This window comes from Clarias gariepinus, chromosome 17 (genome assembly GCF_024256425.1).
Source record: "Clarias gariepinus isolate MV-2021 ecotype Netherlands chromosome 17, CGAR_prim_01v2, whole genome shotgun sequence".
In the NCBI taxonomy this organism is placed as follows: domain Eukaryota; kingdom Metazoa; phylum Chordata; class Actinopteri; order Siluriformes; family Clariidae; genus Clarias; species Clarias gariepinus.
In genome coordinates, this window is record NC_071116.1 from 9,183,453 (window position 1) to 9,200,325 (window position 16,873).

The 16,873-nt window shown below is 37.2% G+C and overlaps 1 protein-coding gene across 1 annotated transcript in view; it reads right to left on the reverse strand.

Annotated features, from left to right (window-relative positions):
* rph3aa (rabphilin 3A homolog (mouse), a) overlaps window positions 1-16,873 on the reverse strand; it is a 34,596-nt gene that overhangs the window by 6,231 nt on the left and 11,492 nt on the right. The window contains exons 2-9 of the mRNA XM_053516431.1: window positions 11,406-11,540; window positions 9,650-9,779; window positions 8,322-8,405; window positions 4,104-4,281; window positions 3,510-3,674; window positions 3,227-3,328; window positions 2,986-3,065; window positions 1,746-1,820 (exon numbers count right to left, since the gene is read on the reverse strand). Of these exons, the coding sequence (XP_053372406.1) occupies window positions 1,746-1,820; window positions 2,986-3,065; window positions 3,227-3,328; window positions 3,510-3,674; window positions 4,104-4,281; window positions 8,322-8,405; window positions 9,650-9,779; window positions 11,406-11,512 (921 nt within the window). The 5' untranslated portion in view covers window positions 11,513-11,540. The remainder of the gene's footprint in view (window positions 1-1,745; window positions 1,821-2,985; window positions 3,066-3,226; window positions 3,329-3,509; window positions 3,675-4,103; window positions 4,282-8,321; window positions 8,406-9,649; window positions 9,780-11,405; window positions 11,541-16,873) is intronic.

Consider the following 16,873-nt stretch of genomic DNA (forward strand, 5'->3'; position numbering starts at 1 on the left):
GTTTGCTTTTTGTGTTCTGTCGAACTGTGCCAATGTAATCATACATTATTTAAATTAAACGATAGTCTGTAGTATTCTAACACAAATAATTTTGGCCTTCTTGGACCAGTGTCTTATAACATGCGAAAAAAGTTTAACTACACACACTAGACTTGAGTTCCTATTTAATGTTTATTTAATCTTCAATATTTATTAAACGTTAAAATATTTAACGTTTATTCAGCCTGATACAGAGAAGGAGAGAGAAAATAAATCTTTAACCTCTTTAACGAGACTTCCTTTTTTTACTTTACATGCGTGCACACGCGTGTTATAATAAACAGTACATGAGCGCTGTACACACACGCATACCAACACAAAATAAAACATGTTTTACGCGCACACACGTGGGCGGCGTGGGAAGACGATTACCCACAATTCCGCAGCACAAGCGAGAGAAAAACCGCTGGCTCAGTTGTAATCATGTGACACTCGGCGTCAAAGCAATAAGCGCATGCGTGATACATAATACTCGGTACTCGTAAACCAAGACATGTTCGTTTTCTAAGTCAAATTTTTTTAAAAATCTTTGCTCGTAACTGGTAAACCGCGTTACTTGCAATCGGAAGTTTCACTGTACTTGGTTATTTCGTTTTTTTTTTTTTAAATAGAAACCGTTATTTAGACAATTTATGTAATCCGTGAGCCAGACAGCAGTCATTCCCAATCCATTAGTGTGTGTGTGAAAGTCATCCTACAAGCCCCGTCCTTATAACCCGCCCCCCTCTGTTATGCCTGCTGTTATACCCCTATCTTACCAATGCGGTTTGACTATGTGAGGACCGACGTGCGGAAGGACGGAAACGTAATCACAGCGCCGAAATGTAGTTAACAGATTATGGGCCAAAATTCGCTGAGTGATGATGGTAGAATAATTATAAAGGTCTTGACTAAAACAACATGCATGAGGAATCACAAAGGAGTTTTTATTTTCAGCAATGGAAAAGTACTCGAAATAGTTACTTTTATCAGAAAGTAACGCTGTAATGTAACTTATTACTTTTTAAAGAGAGTAATTTTGTAATGTAATTAGTTACTATAAAAAGTAATGTCCCTCAACACTGATAGTATGTATATATGTGTATATATTATATAATTATCTTTAGATTTTTTTAATCTTATTATTAGATTATTTACTAAGATCAATCAAAAAAGGATTTACGATACATAAATTCTTAAAAATTATGTTCCTTTATGCAGTTAATACTTGCTAAGGGCTCCTTTAGCATAAATTCCTGCACCAATATGGCATGGTATGGCAGGGCGATCAACCTGTGGCACTGCTGAAGCGTTATAGAAGACCAGGTTACTTTGATAGAAGCCTTCAGTTCATGTGTATTGTTGAAAATGAACTTTTTTTTTGATATGATTTTTTTTAAGCTGCACTGTAGACTTGCAAATCCAGGGTTAGGGTTTGATTCCCACCTCAGGCCCATGTGCATGGAGTTTGATTAGTGGGTTTGCTAATTGCGGTTTCCAAATTGTGTGTGTGTGTGTGTTCTCTGTGATGAATTTGCACCCTGTGCAGGGTGTACCCCGACTTGTGCGCAAAGTCTCCTGGGATAGGCTTCAGGCCCCCTGCAACCATGTAATAGGATAAGGGGTAAAGAAGATGGATGAAAGAATGTGTGTGTGTGTGTGTTTGTGCGTGTGTGTACAAGTGGGAAGAAAAACATTTTTTCCTGATGCCACCTACTCCTGCTTACCTTGCTAGCACCTGGAAGCAAATGTAGTTTGACATATGGATCAGCAAGACCATTGGAGTCCATTGGCTTGAGGCCCTTAACAAAAGAGATGATAATAAATATTTTACACTCCATTTTAACATTTTTGAAATATTTACATTCATTTTAGAATTTCGTAGTATTTGTTATGTCTCAACCTCCGCCCATATTTGTTTTCCGCCTTAACGACAGTCTGTACTTCAGCTGACTTCGACTACATAAGTTCATGCAAAGGCTCATGATCCAGGTTAGATCAAATTCATAGGAGTGATGGCTCTACCCTTGTTTTAAAAGAAGAGCTAAGAACATGAGGAAAATCTGATCATTTGTACTGTACAAAGCAGTTGCCATGTTCAGTATCACTATTACATTAAAATAGGGACGTAGAGATTTTACAAAATATTAATTCAAGATATCAAGATATTCACCTGATAAGAATGGTGGGACTTATATATATATATATAATAAAAAGAAAGGTAATGGCTGTAATTCCTAAATGATTAATGCATTATTTTTGTTTAACCCCTTAAATAAATTTTAGAGATAATATTTTAACATTCCAATCACATTCTGATTTCAAATATACAAAGGCAACATAAAAAAATTGTGTCGCTGTTCAAATATTTATGGACACACACTACCAGTTAAACATTTTGGACACACCTTCTTATTCTATGGTTTTCCTGATTTTTACACTCTACATTGTAAATCAATGCTAAATGCATACGAAATATGCAATAATCTCTTTTTTTAAATAGTTGATATTAAGATGCGTCTGCTACTTATGCTCGGGAAAGCCTTCATAATTTGAGGTGCCGTTTGTTAATAGGTGATTTGTAGCAGAAGTAAGTTCTGGTCTTGCTTTCCTGGGTTGGTCTTTGTTAGAGCCAGCTTCATCATGGTGCTTGATGGGTTTTGCGAATGCACTTGACGATACTGTTCGTACAAGAACTATTCTGGAACACCTTCGTATCTTTAAAATAGCAACTGGCTGTTATTGTTGTTGTTGGTACTGAATGACTTAATGCTATATGGCTTATTTCATCCAATATTTTCCTGGAATGTAAAAAATAAATCCGAATAAAACTTGTGTCCAAACTTTTGACTTTTCACCGTATGCATGAGATATCAAAAACTTTGTTTTGTCTCGTACGGAAATGGACTTTAAAAGAGCTTCTTGCCTAATGCGATTTTGGCCTGCTCGCAGATTGAAACATGATACCTTGGCTCTGATGATATTGCAGTGCAGAGTGTTGTTTTCCTCCTCATAGAGCAGACTAAACTCCAACATCCCCAGTGTGGCTAAAAGAAGGCAAAAAATAGCAGCAATAAGGAAACTGAACCCGAAAACAAATCCCGAACTACAAACTAAAGCTCCTGGCCTCCACCCAGGATGGAGGAGCATCACTACACGATTGCATGGTGAGGAGCTTTACTGTGAGTGGGGTGTATTCAAGTCTTACTGGCATCATCTGAGTCGTAGTCCTCCACATCCTCGGCAGGGGCAGGAGTGTAGGTGCTGTTTGAAATAGTAGGTAGCGTCCTACTTTCCATCTGAGGGACTCCTTTCTCGAAAAAAACATTTATAGAAACACATTGTGTGATCTATCTGATATGATCATCATGTGTAATTCACTCAAAGCTATAGCACTGATGCAAGGAGGCAGAGAGAAGACAAGGGTTCCTCTCAAAATGAGAAGTACTGTTACCCTCCAGGTTATTATTATTTTTTTTTTTCTCCTTTACCTTTCTGCATTTGTGAGCTCAGATAAGACGGCTGCAAAGGACTGGCACTCTTGACAGATTCTTCTTTTTTCCATGTTGTCAGATTAGACTGTCTCTCTGCACCCGATTGAGTCTGACTGATCTGAGCACTGACAGGCGGCGCTTCTTGCACAGGAGGCTTGGTTTCTGTTGAGTTGAAGCAGTCAGGAAAGTGATATTACAATTCCTTGATACGTTTCAGGCTCAATATTAAATCTTTTTGCAATTTACAAACAAAAGACTCTGCTTTCTGACATTCTGGGTGTCGTCTAAACTTGAAGGGAGGGTGTAATAATAGGTTAAATGTATCGTACTTATTCGGCTTGTTACTATGTAGAGCACACATTCAGACTTTATGGTAATGTATTCTTAATTCATTGTTAACATTAGAATTGAACTTGACATTACAATAGCATGTAAGCCAGCCTCTCAACCTCGAAGAACCTGTCGGTAAGGCCAGGCCCGACAGTGTTCCTCACCCCAGTAGCTTTATACCATTCTTATTATTTTCACTGCTGAATAATTTAGAGCTTCTACTGGAAGACAACTAATTGAATAAGAGTTTTAGAGGCTAACCTCCATTCTGTGTGTTGACATATGAATAAGCAGTCGTGCTCTGTTGGGATGACGGTTCAGATGGAGCAGGTTTGGCAGCAGAACTACTGAAGACTTTCGGCTTCGAAATGGGTAACGGTGAAGGCAAAACCTGCTGTGGCAACCCCTTGAAGAACCAAGCACCAGACTGCTTCAACATCTAAAAAAAAAAAGAGTTTAAAAGTGTCATATATGATAAGGTGTTGATACGCCTATGTTGCACAGGATTTGTTCCTGACAACAGTTGTCTGTTTAAGCAGTAAAATAAGTCATTTCAAAATTTACAATCATTCATAAATCTGTTTTGTTAGTCAAGTTCATTTTCATAAAGATGATATAAACTTAATATGACTGGTTTATCTCAATTATTAATATATATTTTGGTTCTTGATATAACAGATGTCCTTTCTGTAGGGGACAAAAAGAAAAAAATAGAGGACTTGAAAGGGTTGATACTATTTTTAATTAATAGCGACATGTTTGGACTTAATTTTGGCCTCGGATGGCACGCCATGTTTTTTTTAAAGCTGATTCAAAATTACATAATCATCCTGAATGAACTGACCGATCTGGACTTCCTAACCAGTAGACCTCAGTCTGTTAGGTTGGGCAATCACATGTTCTCCACATCCTGAACACTGGCATCCCACAGGGTTGTGTGCTGAGTCTGCTGTTCTACCACCTGGTCACCCATAACTGTATCCTTCTGTTCAACTCTTCAGCCATAACTTTAGAATTAAAGCCATGTAGATTCTGGGTCCGACTTATACCACCGGGGTGGCTCCGGCCCCTTGGGGAGTGGCTCCGCAGGTCCCCTGGTGGTATGCTATGGTGTCTGGCACCTGGATGCAGCTTTTTTTTTTATGGCCATAATTAACTTTGTTTGGTAATTTGTGCAGCATTGGCTTTTCTGTGGGTTGAGACAGGCTGGTATTTGTTCCCATGGGCCCCACTTGCAGAGCACATACAGTACAGTACTGTGCAAAAGTCTTAGGCATCATATTATTGTACCAGTTTTGTTATATATGTTTATCATGTCTGCAGAATTATGTAACACATCATTCAGTATTTCCATATATAATAGCACTCTATAATATATATATAAATTAAATTAAATTATATAAAAAAGCCAATATTAAATCCAAACACATGTCGCTATTAATTAAAAACAGTATCAACCCTTTCAAGTCCTCTTGCCTTTTTTTCCCTTTTTGTCTCCTACACTAAGGTTGTCTGTCATATCAAGAACCAAAATGTACATTGATAATTAAGCCTGCACTTTAAACATATATTATTATAATTGGCAGAGTGCTACTATTTGCCATGCTGGTAGCTTATAAAATGCAAAGGACCTGTACTACACTGTGCAATGACAATATCTATCTATCTATCCAACTAACAAACAGTTTTTCCTCCAAGTGTGCCTTTAGTCTCATTTAGTGAGGTCCCATTAGGATCTGGGCATGAGCGGTGTAATAGGTTCCACAAAGATTTAGGCGTCCTTATTTGATTCTGTATCATTACTATTCTGTATTATTACAGTGTTAGATTTATAGTACAACTATGGCAAATAATACGCTATCATTGAACATCTTTACCAGGAAGAATATGACTCCATTGTTTAAAAGAAAGTTATTAATAAAAATGACAAAAGCAATGTAGTGATTTTTCCTGGTCCTCTAATCTAGGAAATAGTGGGTAGTGAACCATTTCAAACATTTGCCCAGCGCCTGATTTGCATTTAAACAAAAACAAAAACACAAGGAAAAAAAAACAAAGGAAACCAGTGTTTTAGCCATAACTTTAAAATACTGAAGAATACAGGCAATTTTAAGCCCTTTGTATTATTTGCATATGAGAGTACACTAAATTAGGGACAAACGAAATATTGGAGCATCTGCATGATCATATCGTATTGTGGGATGCTGCGTGCATGCTGCTTTGTGACAGCAGTGACTCATCAAAAGCATGAATCACCTCATTATAGTGAAAGAGCCTCCTAAAGTTAAAGGTGCTGAACCTATCAAGAAGAGGAAAAAAAAAAAAAGACAACCATCTCTGCACCGCTCCCTGTTTCGGTGTGTTAAACTAATACATCAGCGAAGCCCCTTTGAAAAATTCAGTGACACTATATTTATTGGAGATCTACACAGAGATGGTCCTTAACATGAAAAAAGAATCAGAGTGAAAGAGAAAGTGTTCGAAACACATATGATGTACAGTATGTCTTGAGAGGGACAGTATGGATCAGCACTGGAGGCAAGTCCTATACTGTATAAAGCTCATATGTTACGGTTCAAAGAACATGAGATGCCACAATATGCGTTTACTGTACAGTGTTCATGTATTTATGCTCAGTAACTGGGTAGTGAAGGTCACAATAGTTTAAATTAGGCTGCTAGTTTGGTGCAAAGTTTTTGCAGGTACAGTATGTACCAAAAAAAAAGAATGAACTGAATTAATAAAGTCCTTCAAGTTAAGATCAATAGCTGTGGTTGAGGACACTGCTACCTTTTTTTCTTATTTTTCAAGGGCAGCATGCTGGTGTGGTATATTAAAAAGAAAAAAGACAAAAGAAAAAAATGGTTTAAATAAAAATCCACTGTCTTACACTCCAAATATGAGGGGTGTTCAAGTCATAACCGAGACTTTTGATTGTGCAGAAAAGCCGAACACAGATATGAGAGTAAAAACTCCCTTTATTTCTCTCTATATAATCTCCTGCTACACTAATGCACTTATCCCAGTGTTTCACTAGTGTCTGGATACCATCAAGGTAGAAAGTTTTCTCAGTATTCCGGAGCTATGATCCGAGTGCTTGCTACATGGCTGAAAATCTGGCCTCCCAGGAACTCCTTTAAAGGGCCAAAAATGTAAAATGTTAGGAGCAAGGTCAAACAAAAAAATGATTGTGTATGCAGTTCCCACAGACACATGCGCCTCTTCTACAAGGTGGTGATTTTTTAAGGATCAGGCTTTCCTCTCTCTAAATCTTCATGGGAACGACTGCAGTGGGCTCCGAGGCACTTCAGCCAGGATCGCCATTCATGTACAGCCTTCTTTAAAACATTCGCACCATGAAAATCTCAGGACTGTGCCTGAAATCCTGGTTCGACTTGAACGCCCCTTTATATACAGGGTCCATAAGCATATTCATATTAATATTGCATATTTTAATAGAGGGCTCCAGAATTTATAAACTGCTTTGTAAAAACTCTATAGGTGGCATTACGGCATTTGTAATTCTTAGTCAAATAACTGCATCTGATATTTATTTCTGCTTATTTTGCAAATCTGTTTAAAAAAAACACACATATGACACTGTAAGAAAACTCTATGGTATAAATAGTGTTATAAATGCAGGGTATTTAATAGCTGTATATGGACTTTGGGAAAGTGTTTATTGTTATTGATCCTGTATGCTTTTGAATGCAAATCCCTTCTGTTGAGGAGCATTCAGTCCCATGTTTCTATTCAAATTAAAAATGGCAAATTCATCTCGCAAAAGGTCATGACAGCTGGACATGAATTAGAACTTATACATATCCGTAAACAAAGCTTCCATTACTGCTTTAATACTCCACATTTGCTTAAAGCTGCTGCTTCTGTGACACACAGTCTGATGATGTAGATAATCCCCCATGGATACTATAAGAATGTGCACTTCTCAATAAAGAGTGTATGTTTAAGTCTCAGCCTTTCTTCAGTTATTAATCATAACTACACATTGTACATTTGCTTCTGTAACCAAAGACTGTTTCCACGGCTTGAAGAAGACAAATGATTTAAAATCCCACTAGCTGGTGTCACCAAGAAGAGTGCAGATTCCCTTTTGATTCTGATTCCTCTCAAGGTTTCTTATTCATGTTGTCTCTGGGGGTCTTCTCCTTCCCATTGTCGCCTCTTACTTGCTCGTTAGGAATCTAAATCTACATCTGGATTGCTGTACCTGCTCTGTGTCAACGTCTACTGTTAAAAACCTCGACTTGAAAAAATTATAATAAATGCACCATACAGGTATATACATATATACTGTATATATATATAAGATACAGTATGAAAGCCCAGATCAAAGAAACACAGATCAAAGAAATTGCTGCCATAATTTAACATATGCTCTGTATGAAGCGGCTGTCATGAAATTAAGGACACATATTGCAGAAGGACATTATGACATGATGTAATTGAATGATTTCTAACCTCCTTGTGTTCGCTGCATATCTTGCACAGCCATACAGGGCAGGAGCGACTATTACTGCGAATGCCACACTTGGTGCATATGTGCTGTGGTAGGTGAGAAAACAAACACACACACACACACACACACACACATATCATATGTTAGCCTCAAGAGACTGTGCAGGTGCAAACACATTCGGCCACATAGCATCATCCTTCAGTGCATTTCCACAACATGTGACATCACTACAGATGGGCTTTAGTGCTAATAAAGCATTGTAAAGACTTTGAACGGGATGTGTGCAGCTGCTGTGCAGCTGTGTCATATAACTGAACATTTGTTCAGTAGCATGCTATTTTACAGTACAGAGCGTATATTACAGTACAGTAAGAGTACTTAATAGATGGATAGTAAATGCTTCACATTATTAGATGTTACAGCACATAATAAACTACCCAGGTTGTAGAAGAGAACATGGTGCCACAAAGCAATAATTTCAGAGTTTAGCAAATTACACTGCAGCATTTATAGATATTATTCGGATTTAGTGTGCGTAAAAAGTATGGTGAGGATCGTCTCATATATTTGAGCATTTTTAATGTGTGAATAACTCAAAAACGGTCGCGGAAGTAAGGATGTGAAGATGAGAATAGAATATGTGAGTAGGTATAGGTAACAATTGTGTCAAGACATTATATAAATAAATAAATGGTTTTTTTTTTCTTATTTATTGGATTATTTTTTGCTATATTAGTTTGAGTTTTGTGTGATTTTGAAAAATGCTAAAACTCACTTTTATATTTTATAATAAGGCATTTGGCAGGCGCTTTTATCCAGGGCGAATTACAAAAACTCAACAACACGAAACTGAATCTCAATCTGAATATGGATGTAAATGTGACTGGAGCATATCATGTACAAATGATATTTTATAAAGTGATACTTAGTGCAGGTTAATAATAATAATGATGATGATGATGATGATAATGATGATGATGATGATTATTATTATGATTATTACTATTATTATGATGATTACTATTATTATGATTATTACTATGCTATCACTTTCATGTGCTATATATTTAATCATGTCTAAATAAATATTTTACTGCAGAACCATTTACTGCTATATGCACTTACATTTTGTTATAGGTTATTATTATTATATTATTATTCCAGTCAGCACTTTTTAATACTAAATACTAAATCAGCATTTAAATATCATACATTTATAGATTATAAAACATTTTTGTAGGTGATTTGGAGCAATTTTGTTTTTATTACATAAAGGCTGCATATATTTGGATGCAGCTGTAGATGTTGTGTAAAGAGACACCCTGTATACCTTCTTGCACTCCTCACACATGACTGTACTGACTCCCGTCATGCCGAACTGTTGGCCGCAGAGCAGGCATTGCGAGTGGCCGTCACCGCACGCCGTCCTCTTTATCGTGTCCAGTCGATTGACCAAACGGCTGCAGGACACAACAGCATTAAGCTCATTACACACTCCTTCAACTCCTCCTTAAAACTGTTAAACACTCCTGCCTTAAATCCTGCTGATAATAAGAAACGAGGGGTCACTTAGCAAATTAAGTGTTGAGGACAGGAGGTTGTGTGGAATGCGTCAGCAGAACAAATAGAGACCAAGGGCTAAGCAAAAAGGTTGATACAAAGTTGGTAGTTGTAACATTCACTATTTATGACTTGCAGTACAATCCAAGCCATGGTTGTAATGGAACCAAAAAGGCAGTACCGAAATGCTGAGACAGATGTGTTTTTGCTGAATCATTCAGGTTTTAATGAGTGCATTTTCCACCAGTATATCTCTCTCTTTCCATCAAGATCAAGTAGAAGTGGATTTACTTTTGTTTCAGTTATCCTCAGTGGAACAAACAGTCTTTTTGCATTATCCAGCCAGGAAGCAGGCTGAGATCTGCACACAGGGTCAGCAATGATCCAGCATTTTGGGGTTAGCTGAGGTTTATGTTTGCTCAAAGAGATTTGAAATAAAGGTGTGCACAGCCCTGGACTTTATTCTATCCCACGCCCATCATCTCCTGGAGATGCCAATTCAGCCAGTCCATTCCGGTCAATGAGTTCTGGCCAATCCTGTCCACTCTCATTCAAATATTCATCAAACCTTAATAATGATAACTACTGTATGAGCACCATATACTGTACAGTACCCGGTCTGGTGTCCGAAAACATTCAAATGACTGGAATTGGGTTGAGAACTTTTTATTACATTATTAAAACCTGAAAGGATAGTGTTGTCCACTTTACAGAGGAAAATAAATATAATGAGCATGCTCAAACACTTGGTGATGTTCCATCATATAAAGATCTACAGAAGGAACTGCAGCTGTGCTTAATATAAGTAGTAAATGTTAGAGCATTTACATACATACACAGGGAAAGTGAGGTTAGTGAAGTTAATCAGAAGAAGAGGCTTTGGGTTTCTAAAGAGTATAAAGATTGGTCCTAAGAAATGAAAAAGGTCATGAGGTCTGATGAGTTCCGACTGACCCCAGTCCAGAGCAATTAGGGTAAGAAGGGAAGCGATGTAGCCATCATGCACTGTACAAACATCTGGAGACAGTGTTATGATCTGGGGTTGCTTCATTTGGTCAGGTCTAGGCTCAGCAACATTAAACGAACTGAATGACCAGGTTGCTTTTCTTTCCTGGTATATTATAGGCATAATCCAGGACTCAAGTGGTTCTGAACACATGAGGAATACAGTAATTTTCACATATGAACGTAATGTCGTAATCAAAGGTGGTCAAACAAAATATTAGTGTAATAGGTTTCAGAAAGTAAAAATCCAGTTTTATATTTATTTTTATATTTTTTATATTAAGTTTTATATTTATTCCATCCATTAACCAAACCAGTTGATTCTACTGTATTTGCACAACTCTTCAGCTAAATAGGCAAGACCTAATTAGAGACATCACCTACAGTATATACAGACAGAATACATGGCAAATACATGGCTTTTTTATTTTTAGATTTTTCGCCACCGCTGTAGTTTAAACACTCAACCTACTTTGTCACAGGTACCAAGGAAGGAGCTGAACAAATGGTGTCAGACTCACCCAATCCGCTCCTGCTCCATGGCCTCAATCAGCTCGGCCCGGGCCAGCACGCTGTTGATGATTTCCTTCTCCTCATCCGTCAGCTCCTCAGCTCTAGTAAACTCCATCTGGCCAGTGTATAGCTGTCAGTCTCTCCTACATCCCAGAGAAGAGAGCAGAAGGTTCTCACATGCACACTTGCATGTAATCACGCTCGATACAAAAGCAAACACATTCACTAGGAGCCAACTACGCTGAGAAAAGAATGCTTTTGGCTAGCCATGGCTTATCTTTGGCACGTAGAGGCAGGCACATAAAAATATGAATCAGAATCATAATAGTGATTGTTAAAAAGCAGATGAAGACATTTGTCAGTCCCTATTACATTCTGACCCACCCCAAAACACATTATTTATCCTTCGTTTGTCAACGCCGTCTTTCCAGATGCTCTCCCAGGACATGGACAACGGATCTTGACTAGCTGACATCTTTACATCCGATTCAATGGCACATCTCTGCCTGTCTGTAGAATGTAGATTGAATGTCAAACAAGCAAATACGTCCACTAAAACAAATTATTAGCTTAGAAAAGAAGCTGAAGGTTCTGGACTTAGTCGTTTTTATAGCTATGACAGATTGTTGCAGCATGTTCAAGTTACAGTTATATGTTTGTATCCCTGTAGGCTTGAATAAAACCTAATAACCTTACATCAAGTATATTTATATGGTCTTTTCAACAGTTGTAGAAAAGTTTGGACACACCATCTAATTCAATAGTCTTTCGTGATTCTTTATTTCTTTCTACGTTATAAAACAATGATAAAAGGCATCCAAAATGTGCAATATTCCCATATAAACAGCTGATATTGAGATGTGCCTGTTATTTATAATCTGTATAGCTTTCACAATAAATCTAATCGGAGGTGCTGTTAATTGGTGATTTCTGAGGCTGTTAACTTTATAGCAGAGGTAAGTTTTGGTCTTGCTTTCCTGGGATGGTCTTTGTTAAAACCAGTTTTATCATGGTGCATGATGGGTTTTGCAAATGCACTTGACAATACTGTTCTTGCTAGAACTATTGTAGAACAGCTGACTTTGTTAACTTAAAATTGACTGTTGTTGTTGTTGGTGGTTTTAGTACTAAATTACCCAATTGCATATGTTTTATTTAATAGTTTTGGACTCTAGAGCAGTGGAGACGTATTCTCTGAAGTGACAAATCACACTTCTCTGTCTGTCAATCCAATGGACAAGTCTGGGTTTGGCGGTTACCGGGACGTCGGTGCTTGTCTGACTTCATCGTGCCAATTGTAAAGTTTGGTGGAGGAGGGATTATGATGTCAGGTTGTTTTTCAGGATTTGGGCTCGGCAAGTTAGTTCTAGTTCTAGGTAGTGTGGAAGAACTTGACTGGCCCGCACAATCCTAAGCTCAACCTTTTCGTCCAAGATCATTGTTTGATCTCACAAATGCGCTTCTGGAAGAATGGCAAAAATTCACATAAACACACTCCTAAACCTTGTGGAAAGCCTTCCCAGAAGAGTTAAAGTTGTTATAGCTGCATGGTCCAAGGATGGGCCAACATCATATTAAACCCTTTGGTGATTGAGTGCTCAATTTGATGCGGACGCTACCGTTTAACAAATAGCTACGTGCCTCAGTGCTTATGAGAAACTCCATAGAACTGTATAAGGGTCAGCAGGGTGACTTCCAGATGGCAGAATGATCAAAAGCCTATTAGCTGGATGGAAGTGGTAATCTACAATGCTAGTAGCCTCACAAATGTCTTTATAGTTTAAGTCCTTACTGTAGAAAACAGAGAGAGAGAGAGAGAGAGAGAGGGAGAGAGAGAGCCTTATAACTGTACCTGCTTTAAAACCAGGCTCCCCCATGAGCCTTATCCTTACTGTAAATAAGACCCAGTGTGTTTAACCCAAGACTTGCAAAGTCATCGCATTGGTAGAATTTAAATTTTGGCCTGAAGCATATTAAATATGTTTATACTGAAATATTTTGTAATGTGCTTAGCAATTCTCTTGCTAATTTGTTGGCCGGCGCTGTGTTTTTGTTATTCTCATGAGAAGTCGTTGGTTGTTTACTTGCAGCACCTTCTATGTCATGAATATTAACATTCTCTTACAAGCCTTTGATGCATACTAATGTATCAAATATTTTCCCAAATGTTCTACATAATGTAACCACACCCATCTCTCTATAACGACACATACTAGAACAAAGCAATTATAGCAGAATTGTTTATGAACAGTCTATTCCTATTTACTTCACTTTACTTACATTACTTTACTCTTTACCAAGTCTTTTGTCATACACACTCCAGCTGAAATACCCTGGAATAATACCTTGAAAATATAATAGTATCTTGAAAATATAATATAATATAATCTTTTTTATATGAGGTCACATTAGGGGGAAATCTCTTTGGCTTGTTTCAGCGATGGCCATAGAAGAAGGACAAAAAGCAGGGAATTTATTCTTCTCACTTTTTTTGTACACACACACACACACACACACTGGAGACGCATCTGAATGCCTAAAATGAATTCTGCATTATAGACGCTCTTTAAGAAAAGCACTAAAAAGTGTTTTTGATGTTGTTGTTGTTTTAAAGTCAGCTCACTTATCTGGAGGAGGAACAGCTGCTTAGTCGAGCGCTGTAGCAGGAGCATTTCCCACACACACACTGCTGGGATTTATATATTTTTTTAAGTTAATACCACACACATTGCTGTCTTTATTTAGTTTGTCAAAAAAATAATCCTCCAGACAACAGATGTTTGATCTGTCCGTTTAAATTGAAAGTGCATCAGCCCATATTTTGGACGTTGGTTTTTTAATCAGACAAAAAACAGACGTTTCTTTTTATTCACAAGCATTTTGGAAGGAATTTAAAAACGAAAACACAAATACAGATGTTTGAATTATTTGCAGAGATGGCGGGGATCGAAGTCAAACAACTCTGTTACTGTACTTATGTGTTTAGTCTTCCATGTGTCTGTACTCTACTTAAGTTTTTTCCATATAGTTTTTTTACTTCTACTCATTACATTGTTCGGTAAAAAATATTGTACTTTTACTACCTACGTTTTAAACAAAAACTTGTTCTTTTCCAGCTGATGATTCCACCAGTCCAAGTTCACAGAAATGACTGACAGGACAATATGAAAGCGCAAACTGCATAGCACACCAAAGTGATCGATGGTTACCAGGGCAACAGATCCTGCCCACTCGGTCTCTGGGCTGTGGATTCTTTCAAGCATCTTTAACTGGCACTCTTGTCAAAGTAAGATTAGAAGCAATCTAGCTAACTACGTAGCTAACATACTGAGGCAAAAAGTTGTGAACTCTTACTCGTTTGGTTTGTTTTTATGCTAGTAACAATGTCGTTTTTTTATAAAAAGTTTATAATTATAATGTCATTTAACATTAGCGTATTCTGTGTGCTTGCAGAATGCATAGGGTTTAAATGCATAATAACTTGAATTATACAGGATAGTGATGGTAACAACGAGCTAGCTAAGCTACTGATGTAATGACAGAGACTTTTAATTCATGTCATTTTAACATTAGCATCATCTTCATTTGTGGTTAAAATATTTAAATGCCGTACATCAATAGCTCAGTTAGATAGATACCAGGAAAATCAGTTTCTTTGATCTTTTGTACTTAAAGTACATTTTAGCGCACGTACGTTCTTTAGGCATGTACTTGTACTTTTACTTGGGTATTGAGTTTGTGTACATTTTATGTCCCCAACCATAATCAAATCAATACACTAAAACAACTTGTGTGCATAACATCATGCATGCCATTAGCAAGACCTTTTACCTTATTTGGTAATTAAGGTCTATTGAACTGTGGGTATGGCTATGACCATGTGTGCTAGGAGTATATTGAGCTAGTATGCTGTTAAGGAAATAGTTTTCAGAGAATTTACACCACCACCATCTTTTACAACCCCTCTCCAAGAAAGATAGTTTAGAGTACACCATTACGTCATTTGTTAATCTTTATTAATTGCCTAATCTGGGATAGTGGATCCTGAGTCAATCCTTATGATTGGAAAACACAAAGTTAAAGGTCAGGTCTTGTCCAGGAACATGGTTGAAAGAATGTATCATGTATGTTAGAGCTGGCCAGTGGTTTGTCAGGTGTGAAGAAGTGAAATCGAGTTCTGTCTTAGGAAGGCACTCCAAATCCGATTGGTGTTTCACTGGCCCTTATGTAACTTCATTACATTACATTACACTTATACAGCAACCTACTCTGTAATGCCAAGATTCTGGCCTGTGTGCAAGTCTGTGAATTAGTGCAACGGGATCCAGCTATAAGAGTGAACTTCAAATTCATAGACCCTTCATTACGTTTGTAACTTGAGAGCAGACCTTGATAGTTTTCCGTCAGGATCATTGTGGACCCGGAGCCAATGGGGCATGATGGGATTGCACACTTTATGGATCATGCGGCAGCATATACCTGTATTGTACATTTACACACTCATTCATATATTTTAGCATCACCAATCCAACTTAACCCTTGAGAATTTTGATTCACACATTAGGGTTAATATCGTTATAAAGTGCCCACATTTATTTAGTGTCCTCATCCGAATCATCCAGTTATAATGAAGATATTGCAAAATATTGGGTTGTATTATAAATTACCTTTTAAACATTTAGACACAAATCAGGTCTCTTGAAATGTGTTTCCCGCATTTTATACCATTTTCTTGATTGGGTGTATGGGACTTTGCCATGTTCCACATGCTGCTGTGATAGTTTCAGTGAAGGCAATAAGTGGTTAAATGAGACAAACGTAAAATATTATTGTTCTCAAGAGTATATTGTAGATTATTTTATATTCCTTTTCATAATAATAATTATCATCATCATCATCATCATCATCGTCATCATCATAAACATTTGATCTCAACCTTGAAAGTGTTATCCATGCTGTCTTTTTTGGGGTAACTGCCCCTTGGAGAAACTGACTGATGTCTTTGACTGGGGTCTTTCTTCAATGGAGGATGAAACAACTGCTGTAAGTACATAAAGTATTTACACTTATGTTTTCTATTTTCATTATGTTATGTTTGGAGTTTGATGTATACTGTTTATCACATATATTTAAAATTTCTGATTTAAAAAAAATATATATTTAAAAATCAAGTTGCAGAAACATGTCTGATCTGTCATAGTGAAATTTTAATAAATATTTTTTAAATATCAGAAATTCTAAATATATGTGATAAACAGTTTACATTCACCTTAAACAATCATGTTGAATCAAGCAATCAAGGAATCATGTTGCTTAGTGAAAATCCACCATGTGCTCATTAATTGCTAAGTTTAACAAGAAATGTCTATCCCGTCATCAGTCCTTCAATGTCAGGGTGGACACGTGGGCATAGTGGCGTAGTTGTTTTTTTTTTTTTGCCTCATTTTGGATCGATTGAACTTTTCTAAAAACACTT